The 12294-nt window shown below is 45.1% G+C and overlaps 1 protein-coding gene and 1 pseudogene across 1 annotated transcript; both read right to left on the bottom strand.

The window, feature by feature from the left end:
- Nucleotides 1-7781: 7781 nt before the first annotated feature.
- Nucleotides 7782-8438, bottom strand: LOC127308414 (uncharacterized). Its single transcript, XM_051339266.2, has one exon. It carries the CDS (start codon nucleotides 8418-8420, stop codon nucleotides 7782-7784), a length of 639 nt encoding a protein of 212 aa, XP_051195226.1. The 5' UTR covers nucleotides 8421-8438.
- A 13-nt stretch (nucleotides 8439-8451) lies between these two features.
- On the bottom strand, nucleotides 8452-9309 carry LOC139833496 (SKP1-like protein 1; annotated as a pseudogene).
- Between the last annotated feature and the right edge of the window lie 2985 nt (nucleotides 9310-12294).

Here is a 12294-nt window from a genome sequence, read left to right as displayed (position 1 = left end):
TATATCTCATACCTTGATTATTTCTGAAAACTTAATTTTCAGCTCCTTACTTTTCAAACTGATTTGAACTTCAAGTTTTACGGAGACAAGATAACTTTAGTTATTAATTGAAACCATAGCTCTTTGAATCAACAATGTGAGGTTTACTAAAAGTTTGCAATAGGACTTAATCAATTCTTGATTCTTTAACAATACGGTACCAAACCGTAAAGTTTCTTGTCAGATTTTAACAGTATTTCTATCTCAATAACAAGACTAGCGCATAGTAGTAAACGGATGCCAATACTACAAAATTAATACAAAATACTACTCAGACTATGTTTATGATAATTAGTTCATGTTTTAATCTAATTACTAATGAACTCCCACTTAATACAACATCCCTCATAGTTGTTAAGTGGTACACGATCCAAATCCACTACACCAAAACCGATCATCACGTGAGATGATGTAGCTTCAATGGTGAACATCAACATGTTGATCATATCATCCATATGACTCGTGTTCAACCTTTCGGTTTCCGTTGTCCCGAGGCCATGTCTGTACATGCTAGGCTCGTCAAGCAAACCCAAGTATTCTGCGTGTGCAACATGGCTTACACCCATTGTATGTGAACGTTGAGTCTATCACATCCGATCATCACGAGATGCTTCGAAACGACGAACTGTGCAACGGTGCATACGAGGGGAGAACACTTTATTATCTTGATATTAATGTGAGGGATCATCTTATAATGCTACCGTCGCGATCTAAGCAAAATAAGATGCATAAAGGATTAACATCACATGCAATTCATATGTGATATGATATGGCCCTTTAGTCTTTGCGCCTTTGATCTTCATCTCCAAAGCACGGACATGATCTCCATCATCAACGGGCATGATCTCCATCATCGTCGGCGTAGCGTCAAGGTCCATGGCGCCGTCTTCATGGTTGTTCACCTCATGTAGCAACTATTACAACTACTTTGAAATACTACTCAACATGAAATTTAAAGACAACCATAAGGCTCCTGCCGGTTGCCACAATACAATAATGATCATCTCATACATATTCATCATCACATCATGGCCATATCACATCACCAAACCCTGCAAAAACAAGTTAGACGTCTCTAATTTGGTTTGCATATTTTACGTGGTTTAGGGTTTTCGATAGAGATCTAATCTACCTACGAACATGAACCACAACGTTGATACTAATGTTGTCAATAGAAGAGTAAATTGAATCTTTACTATAGTAGGAGAGACAGACACCCGCAAAGCCTCTTATGCAATACAAGTTGCATGTCGAACGAGGAACAAGTCTCATGAACGCCGTCATGTAAAGTTAGTCCGAGCCGCTTCATCCCACTATGCCATAAAGATGCAAAGTACTCAACTAAAGATAACAAGAGCATCAACGCCCACAAACCATTGTGTTCTACTCGTGCAACCATCTATGCATAGACACGGCTCTGATACCACTGTAGGATAACGTTGCATAGAAAACAAAAATTTTCCTACCGCGAACACGCAATCCAAGCCAAGATGCAATCTAGAAGACGGTAGCAACGAGGGGTTATCGAGTCTCACCCTTGAAGAGATTCCAAAGCCTACAAGATGAGGCTCTTGTTGCTGCGGTAGATGTTCACTTGCCGCTTGCAAAAGCGCGTAGAAGATCTTGATCATGATCGCTTCCGGCGCCACGAACGGGCAGCACCTCCGTACTTGGTCACACGTTCGGTTGTTGATGAAGACGACGTCCACCTCACCGTTCCAGCGGGCAGCGGAAGTAGTAGCTCCTCTTGAATCCGACAGCACGACGGCGTGGTGTCGGTGGTGGTGGAGAAATCCGGCGGAGCTTCGCTTAAGCGTGCGGGATGTGGTGGAGGAGAGAGACCGCTAGGGTTTGGGGAGAGAGGGGGATGCTAGGGCGCCGGCCAAGGGCAGCCCTAGGTGGTGCGGCCAAGTGTAGGCAGCCCCTCCCTCTCCTCCTCATTATATAGGTGGAAATCCCCAAGTGTTGGTATCCAAGTCTTCGAATAAGACCCCAACAATGAAACCTCCCATATGTAGGAAAACCTACCCAAGGTGGGAATCCCACTTGGGGTGGGATTCCCCCTTTCCATGAGGGGGGTTGGCCGGCCACCCTAGGGGAGTCCACCTTGGACTCCTCCCCTTTAGGGTTGGCTGGCCATGCAAGGTGGAGTCCCTCCGGGACTCTACTTTCCATGGTGATTTCTTCCGGACTTTTCTAGAACCTTCTAGAACCTGCCATAAATGCACCGGATCATTTCCAAACTTGGAATATGACTTCCTATATATGAATCTTATTCTCCGGACCATTCCGGGACTCCTCGTGATGTCCGGGATCTCATCCGGGACTCCGAACAAATATTCGAACTCCATTCCATATTCAAGTTCTACCATTTCAACATCCAACTTTAAGTGTGTCACCCTACGGTTCGTGAACTATGCGGACATGGTTGAGTACTCACTCCGACCAATAACCAATAGCGGGATCTGGAGATCCATAATGGCTCCCACATATTCAACGATGACTTTAGTGATCGAATGAACCATTCACATACGATACCAATTCCCTTTGTCACGCGATATTTTACTTGTCCGAGGTTTGATCATCGGTATCACTCTATACCTTGTTCAACCTCGTCTCCTGACAAGTACTCTTTACTCGTACCGTGGTATGTGGTCTCTTATGAACTTATTCATATGCTTGCAAGACATTAGACGACATTCCACCGAGAGGGCCCAGAGTATATCTATCCGTCATCGGGATGGACAAATCCCACTGTTGATCCATATGCCTGAACTCATACTTTCCGGATACTTAATCCCACCTTTATTACCACCCATTTACGCAGTGGCGTTTGGTGTAATCAAAGTACCTTTCCGGTATAAGTGATTTACATGATCTCATGGTCATAAGGACTAGGTAACTATGTATCGAAAGCTTATAGCAAATAACTTAATGACGAGTTCTTATGCTACGCTTAATTGGGTGTGTCCATTACATCATTCATATAATGATATAACCTTGTTATTAATAACATCCAATGTTCATGATTATGAAACTAATCATCCATTAATCAACAAGCTAGTTTAAGAGGCATACTAGGGACTTCTTGTTGTCTACATATCACACATGTACTAATGTTTCGGTTAATACAATTATAGCATGATATATAAACATTTATCATAAACATAAAGATATAAATAATAACCACTTTATTATTGCCTCTAGGGCATATCTCCTTCAACAACTTCCCCAAATCTTACTTTCTTCCTATTAGAGGCTATTCTTGGCACAAAAACGAAATAAAAATGATGAGGAGAGGTTATTGCAGAGGTAATAACTTCCAAGACTCAACATAAAAGAAAATTTACATAAATTAAAAAAATGTGTTGTCTCTCATAAGCGCTTTTTTTTAATGCCTTTTAGTTAGGCTCAGTAATTTGAGAAGATGCTCACATAAGAAATATGAATTGAAGTAAAAGAGAGCATCAAGAAGAAAATTCAAAACACATTTAAGTCTAACCCACTTCCTATGTATAGAAATCTTCTACACAAATAAATTAACAGAGAACAAAGTGACAAGCATATGAAGATAAAACAAGAGTAACTTCAAAACTTTTAGCATATAGAGAGGTATTTTAGTTCCATGAAAACTTCTACAACCATATTTTCCTCTCTCATAATAATTTTCAGTATCCTCATGAATAAACTCAACAATATAAGTATCACATAAAGCATGCTTTTCATGATCTACAAACACATAATTTTTATCAGGATTAAAACATTCAAACCCACTTTTAAATTTTTTATAACAAGATGGTTGATCATTCTCAAGAGGTATGGGGCTCCAAGATAAAGTCAAGATCCCTACAATATCATTTTTAATAGTAATACAATTAATATTATCAACCAATATAGGGCCATCATCTAGATCTTTATCATAAACATTTTCTAAGAAAAACTCTTTAGTACCATGCATTTTGAAGTTAGGCACAAATAAAGGATTATCATAAGATTTATCAAAATAGCATGGATTATCATAGATAACATGAGCATAATTATTATCACAAATTTTAGTCACAGTAGATATTTCAAGAGAATCCACGGGAGCATAACATTCATCCTCCTTCGGTAAGCATGGGGGACAATCAAATAATGTAAGGGATAAAGAGTTACTCTCATTAGAAGGTAGGCATGGGTAGCTAATCCATTCTTCCTCCTTTTGTTCATCACTCTCCTCCTCTTTTTCATCTAATGAACTTTCAGGTTCAGTCATTTCTTCTTCCACAGGTTCCTGCAAATTGGTGATACATTCTTGTGTATAACGGAGTCTCTCTTTATAATCAATGATATAACAATTATTGCTGAAATTTTCTATGCAATAATCAAGGATAGAAGAGACCAAATCTTTAAGGTCTATACAAGCAACACAGGTTTCATTAATTTCAGACATGAAGGATTCTATTTCAGAAGCTTCCATAAATAAGACAAATTGTTCAACTTCTTCAAACCCAAGATGAATATAGTTATACCAATGATAGTTCATAATTAAAACTTCTTTACTGAAGCCACATTGGAATTTAAGATGTTTAGTATCCTGTTCAGAGCAACAATTTATATCATAGCGTTTAAGATTTTTTTTAGCAATTTGATCCAACCTTTTTAACGCGCCTCTCATGACTTTACCCTTATATGATTCTCAGTACTTTATGAAATGTTCCATAGAGGGTCTACTAGGTTCTTCCATAACAACAGTTTTGTAGATTTTCGGTTTCAAATTTTTATGGATTTTTGGGTATATAAAAAATAAAATAAGAAAAAATAAACTAGACAAAAGTAAACTAAACAAAACACAACTAAACTAAAATAAACTAAGCACAAATAAACTAGACAAGACAAAAATAAAAACAGAGAGAAAGGTAAAGTGTACTCCCCAGGTGAACTTATGAGTAGAGCTATGCCTCCCCGGCAACGGCGCCAGAAAATAGTCTTGATGACCCACAAGTATAGGGGATCGCAACAGTCTTCGAGAGAAGTAAAACTCAAATTTATTGATTCGACACAAGGGGAGGTAAAGAATACTTATAAGCCTTATCAGCGGAGTTATCAATTCAGCTGCACCTGGAAAAGCACTAGTAACAGGGGTGATGTGAAAGCAGCAGTAGCACATAGGAGATGATACCAGAAAATATTCCAGTGCGGAGTTGACTATAGAGCAATGATGATGACAGAAGGACCGGGGTTTCCAGCTATCTACACTAGTGGTAACTCTTCAAATAACATGTGTTGGGTGAGGAAATTACAGTTGGGCATTTGATAATTGTGATGACATGACAATGCATGCTATGATAAGAAAAATGTTATTGTAGTATTTAATTGGGCATTACAACATAATACATAGATTGCAATCCAACTGCGTCTATGACTAATAATCCACCTTCAGGTTATTGTCTGAACCCCTTCCAATATTAAGTTGCAAGCAACTGATTATCGCATTAAGCAATGTGTGTAAAGTAAACAATAGAATTATCCTTAGAAAAAACATTGTTGTTTTCTCCCTAGTAGCAACAACACATCTACAATCATAGAATTTATTATCGCTCTTTCAAAAAACTAGAGGCATGAACCCACTATCGAGCATAAATACTCCCTCTTGGAGATACAGACAACTACTTGATCAAGGTAACTACAAGTACCGAGAGCATGCAAGATCTTAAATAATAGTAGTATGATAATATGATGAACAATCTGATCACAATTCCACAATTTATCGGATCCCAACAAACACAACACCGATTACATCATATGGATCTCAATCATGTAAATCAGCTCATGCGATCATTGTATTGAAGTACATGGGAGAGAGAGAGTACCGACTAGCTACAGCCGAGAACCCGTAGTCAAGGAGGAACTACTCACGAACCATCATGGAGTCGAAGTGGAGACGGTGGAGTCGATGGAAATGGCTCCGGGGGTCAATCCCCGTCCCGGCAGGGTGCCTGAACAGGAACTTCTGACCTCCAAAACTTGTCTGGACGATGGTGGCGGTGACGGAACTTTTCGTGGATGGAGGCTGGATTATTCAGGGTTTTCTCGTTGAACGGAATTTATAGGCGGAAGGGTGAGGTCGGTGGGCGCCAGGTGGCCCCACACCACCCCTAGGTGCGGGCCAGGGTCAGGCCGCGCCTAGGGATGGTCTGGCCGGCTCCTGGCCCCCCTCCATCTCTCCTCTGGTCCCGTCTTCGTTTCGGTAAAATAGCAACTTCGGCTTTTGTTTCGTCCAATTCCGAGAATATTTCCTGTACAATTTTTCCGAAATACAAAATAGCAGAAAACAGGGAACTGACACTGTGGCATCTTGTCAATAGGTTAGTTCCGAAAAATGCATAAAAGTTCCACGAAGTGTAAACAAGACATGTTGCAATTGGTGTAAAATAAGCATGGAGTATCAAAAATTATAGATATGTTTCCAACGTATCACAACCTAATGGATATGAGCTCCCCGATTGTGCCCCTAAGAGGGTAACGACACGACACGCTATCGCCTTAGAGCCTGATGGGCTAGGGTTTTCACGTGGAACCCAACCACGGAAGGGATACACACAACGATGCCCCCATAGGGTGATGGCAGTCGTAGCTAGACATCATTGTCACCGGCACCAAAGCAAAGAGTTTTGTTTGAACCCTCACTCACCATTTCATTTGAGATGCCAAGGGACCAATCCAACCCACGGAAGGGGTTAGGTTGTCAACACTAGGCCTCCGGATCTTGACCACGGAGTTGCCGCCGCCAAAGCCACAACAACACCACGACCAATCGCTGCCACTCCCCTTGCCATCCACATGGATGGAGGGACACCACCGCCGTGATGTTGCTCTCATAGAAGCACCAATGCAGCCTCACCTTCCCGGGCCACCAACACGATGACCATGATCTCGAGCCCATGCATCGACATACACGACCACCACAAGACCAGAGGTTCGTACCAGGGTGGCCGACATCAGATCCAAGCCTGCCTGGCTCAGATCCTTGTAGCATGAGAGAAGCAATGGTGCAATAGGCATGGCGGACACGACGAATCCGTGTTGCCTCTCGGTTGCACCTGCAGAAGGTGGCTTCCCGTTGTAGGCCCGTGTGACCGATGTATGGACTCCAGATGCGCAACAAAAAGGAGGAGGCCTCCAGCCACACCCACCGGCTCGGTTGGTCGCCAACCATGCGTGATTCTTGAGGGCTCACCCAGCCTAGAGATCGATCAGGCCAGGTATCCCTGTTGGAAAGAGCAATTTTCTGCATGGTTTAACAATGAAAGGCATTAGATAAAACATGACTAAGAATATAGAAAAGGAACTAATCATGCCATCTAACATATAGTACGGTAGCAAACATAATTAGCCTTATGTTTACAAGGGCACTGATGTGTCTTATCCTGATCGGTTTGGTCCTGGAATAGAAGGGAACAAAACTAGAGGAAAATAGGAATACATTAATGTAACTTCGGGATAATTGGATAGCGTGGAGTTCGTTTTATAAACGCGACACACGCCATGGGTGAAGTTTAACCAGGAAATTGTAATAGGTTTCGTGCCAAGCCCTGTACATCTGCTCTACGCTTTGATTTTTTCTTTTGACAAATAAACATGAAAATGCTCTTTGACGACAGAGTACTAGAAGTAAACATTACGATGCACCCTTAATTTATATATCCATCTGCTAAAAGTGAAGATACGAGTACATGAAATGTAGACTAATTTTACTGGCGTCACATCAAGAGGCTCTCGTCTCCCACTTCCTTGATCAGACCTTGTCTCTGTCGTCTCGGAACCGCAGTCCAAATAACTTTCACTTCCAAAAGGGCGGAGCCCATTTTACGATGGATCACTCCGTCGGATTGTCCTATAGGGAGGATGAGGTTTCTAGCAAATGCATCACCAACACCACGACCAGTAAGATGAACCACCAATTTTCGACCAAAAGGGACAGCTACAACACGACGACTCAAGGGAACAAAACCACCGTCGACAATTGCTCCTCCTGACTCAACATCGGCTGCTCTTGAAGTAGTTTCATTGTTGTAAAGAATCATATTATACTCAAAATTTCCGGTAGTCCATGCTTTGACTCTCGAGATATTACACAGTCCCTTCAAGATATTGACTTGAATTGTAGCTTTAACTGGGCATACAACATATGCACATGCTATTTCCACTCTACTGAGGTAACTCTTTAGATCTACGGCCATGGTTTGTCTGTCATGAGGAAGCCGGACCCTGTTGAAGACGATTACGCCTTTGCTGAAATCTTCAATCTCACCACCGTCATGAACTATCTTTAAATCGATCTCGAAGTAAATTCTATCCGCCGGAACAAGCCCTCGGCATGGATCCATCAAAGCTAACATGCCATTTGTCGATGTGATGAGTTGGGGATCATCATTTCCACGCCTAAATAGATAGACACACCTATAGTCAACCTGGTCTCTTGCAAGAACGGTACCAAAAACTCTGACCGGGAGGCCAACATCTGATTCCCGTACTTTCAAGGAAACAACATTTACGCATGATGATTCTACGGTCGAATCACGCGTTGGCAAAGGTATCGTATGAAGTGGCGGACCACTGGAAAAATCGGACTCTTTGTCAAGGTCGAAGAAGGCAAGGTTGTAAGAGTCGAATCGGGTACGTACGTAGGCCTTGATCTTAGGGTCGTACCCTGTAAACTCCTGGCATCGAACTATGTCGAGAGCGCGCAACGCCTTTTCCTCCAATTCGAGCTGATCTTGCGATTGTTTTGCCAGCATTTCTTGGTCGTCTAGTTCCGGAAGAGGGAAGACGCTCTTGATGTTGAAGATTCTGCAGATTTCACGTGGCGATTTATCCTTTATCTTGTCGGCGATAGCCTGACAGGCAAGGTCAATCAGTCGTCTGAGTTGAAGGTATTCCGAAGCCAGGATGATGTCGAAGAGGGTTTGGTGGTCGAAACCAGCGACGAAATCTGCGTCCCACACTCGCTCAAGTCGTCGTGTGGGATCCGGAGAAAGAGGTCTGCATCTTGGAGAAGTCGATGACCTTGGAGAGGGTGTGGCCTTGAACGGAGACGCGGACGAGGCGACACTTGATTTCGCCGCCGCCGCCGTTTGAGGGGATGACGTGGTTCTCGGAGTCGTACTTGATCATGACGTAGACGGTTGTGCCGCAGCCGATCGCCTCCGCCTCCGATAGCAGGAACTCCACGCCGTCCTCGCTCCGCAGGATCGCCATCTCCTTTTCCTGAAACCCCTCCGCCGCCATGGCTCCTATGCTCGCTCGATTTGGTAGCTGCTATACGCGTTGATGAGTTGCGCGGGTTATATAATCCATGCAGCTGGTACATATGGTGATTTAGCACCCGGATCAGGCTTTGACGTTTCTCTGGGAAGTATACGTCGGTCACTCGGTCTCCGGGGGAAATACGTTTGCCATCGGTGGAGCCCATGACTCCACTTCGGCCCTGGAGGCCTGGACACGGTCATACAAATCCACCGCCTCCGCCTGCATCCCCACAGCGATCGCGGAATCCAAAGGGGAGTTCTTCATCCTCCACCGACGCAGGCGCCCCCAGCTTCGCAGCAGCGTGAGGTCCTTCCGCTGACTGCTGCGCCATCGCGTGCCTCTTCAACGCCTCGTGTTCAGCGGCCCTTCCATCTGGTTTGCCTACAATGGCGGCGTGGGAGAGCCGGCGAGAAAGCACTTGCACGGTGGAGGCTCCTCCGGCGTCGACCGAATGGACGCTCCCGTCGGATCTCCTGCTGGAGATCGCCGCGCGTTCCGACATCTCCACCGTCGTCGCCTTTATGGCTGCCTGCAAGCTCCTACGCGGCGACATCCTCAGCCCCTCTTTCATCCGCCGCATCACCCAACGAGGAGGCATCGTGCCCCCGTGCATCCTCGCCTACCTCCACACCCACGACGACATGGACGATCCGCCGGCGCCCCTCTCTTTGGTCCACCCGGCCAAGCCCGCAGCCTCGGACATTCTGAACCACCATATATCCCCTTCCGTGTCGCGCTTAGCAGATGATCTCCTCGCCGAGCACGTTCCCGTGACCTCCCGCGGTGGCCTCGTCCTCTTCCGACGCCGCCGCTTCAGCAACAAGCTCTCTAACTTGTGCCTGTACGACATATTCAACGGCCACCGCATCTTCTTCACTTACCCACCGGGCGTCATCCCGAGCAGCACATGGTTAACTAGGTACGTCTTGCTCACCGCTGAAGATGGCATCGATACCTCCTCCTTGCTGTTCGCCCTCCATCATGCCAACGTACCCGGCCAAAGACATAGAAGCACCATGGAAATCCACACCGCAACTCCACTAAGCAGAACCTGGGCACCTGTTATCACAAGCCACACCAATAGGGAATTCTTTACACAGCATTGGCCAGCAAGGCATGAAAAAATCGTCGTCCTCGATGGCGGGGTCATTCACTGGGTAGTGCACAAATATGGTGAGATCGCTTTCTACAATGTCTACACAAGGGAGCATGGGACGATAAAGCTCCCCGGCCCCGTCATCGACTTCAATGAAAACCTCCACTTTGGGTCATACTACTCACGTAATGGGAAGAAGCTACTAAGGTTGTTCACCTATAACAGGTTTGAGATATCAGTGTGGGATCAGCTCCCAAATGGGGATTGGGCGTCAGAGGCTGTTACGATCGATATAGAGGAGAAGCTACAGTCACTGGATTCCAACGGCCAGCCTTACCAGGATATGATTGTTGAATTCAAGTGCTCTAGCGAAAAGAACAACATTGTGTTGTTGCGTACATTTACTCTGTTCATCATCCTTGATTTGGATACGAAAGTGATGTGTGAGGAAAAACATTGCCCAACTTCCTCATCCATGCTCATGGAAATCGATCTGTCGTCTCGGCTACGAGCCATGAAAGTCTATCATCCCTAGATAGCTACGGGTATATTCAGGCTACCACTCTTACTAATATTTACGTGTTTACCACCTTATATGGAATGCAACTATGGAATTTCTCTTGGACTATGTTTCTTTATACGAGTGTATGTTTCTTGGTTTGGCACCACTTATTTTGTAGATGAATTCATCGCATAGTTAATTAATCGGTTGTAAGTTTTTTTCAATAAAAGGAATATATTAATATCGAGAGATACCAATTACACCCAGCCTCTGCAACAACGTACCACCCTAATGGCACTACGGATGCACACAGCCAAAAAAAAGGAAAAGAAAACTAAGAAACAAAAGTCCCGCTACAGTATCACAGACCTAACAACAGCAATACATCCACCACCATGACAACACCTGAATTGCAGACTCTCCAAAAAACGACGCCTCCAAGAAGGGAACAGTGCTCCAACACCGTCGTCACCCGATCAAAGATCTTAGGTTTTCACCCTGAAGATAGTCTCCACTCTCAAAACAATGCCTCCACCAAGGTCACTGCCAGGCACAACCAGTTAAGGCCAGACCTTGGGTTTTCACCCTGAAAGGTAGGACTCTGCGCTTCACATGTGTTGTCGCCCCCACTTTTATACCGCTGTTGTGAAGCCCGGACACCAAGCAAGCCCCTCAACAACGCGGAGAATTGAACCTCCCTTAGCTAGTCCTCCCCTCCGGCCTTCATGAAATTCTCTTCTTCCGACTTTCATCATGGATCCATAGTCACTTGATGTCAACACAGAAAAAGAGCTTCGCGCCGCTCCCTCCAGAACCAAACGGTCGGAATAAACGCATGGGTGCGCACGACCGAATACCTCCGATCCAGCAAAACTCCAGGCAAAGCACTGTTACATTCGCCGGCGGAGCCTTCCGGAACTCAACCCTCCGGTCAGATCACGAGTCCAGGCCTCCGGTAGGTCCTCCTCTTCACGCAAGAGAGGCCCTAGGACCGTCGCCTTTATTCAGGTCGGACCCCCACGTCGGCGACCATCCTGGGCTGGCCACTCCAACCCTCCACCGGCGACACCATCGTCGGCTTCCAAGCTCCTCCATCTCGCCGCCGAAACGAGTAGGTTAGCGATAGTTGCTTGACGATGCCTTCAACAAGATAACGATGCAGACACCACCATCGCCCGCCATGACCGGAGTCGGCTCGGTTTTCACCGGCTACTATGCCTCCCCGTCTCGCTGTCGGCGCTGAAAGTGGGATCAAAAATCCAACACAGCCAGCCTAGCCAACTGCCTTCGGTGGATGAAGTCAGCCACCACCACCATGCCCGGGCCGAAGACCCGGACGTCCTCAAGCCGCGAAGTAGACCTGGCG

The sequence above is a fragment of the Lolium perenne genome, chromosome 1 (assembly GCF_019359855.2).
Source record: "Lolium perenne isolate Kyuss_39 chromosome 1, Kyuss_2.0, whole genome shotgun sequence".
Lineage (NCBI taxonomy): Eukaryota > Viridiplantae > Streptophyta > Magnoliopsida > Poales > Poaceae > Lolium > Lolium perenne.
The sequence above is the reverse complement of the archived record's forward strand: the minus strand, read 5'-3'. Positions and strand labels throughout refer to the sequence as shown.

Bases quoted from the DNA above. Each gene is read 5' to 3' on its own strand.
- LOC127308414 (XM_051339266.2), bottom strand. From the start codon at position 8,420: ATGTTAGCTTTGATGGATCCATGCCGAGGGCTTGTTCCGGCGGATAGA.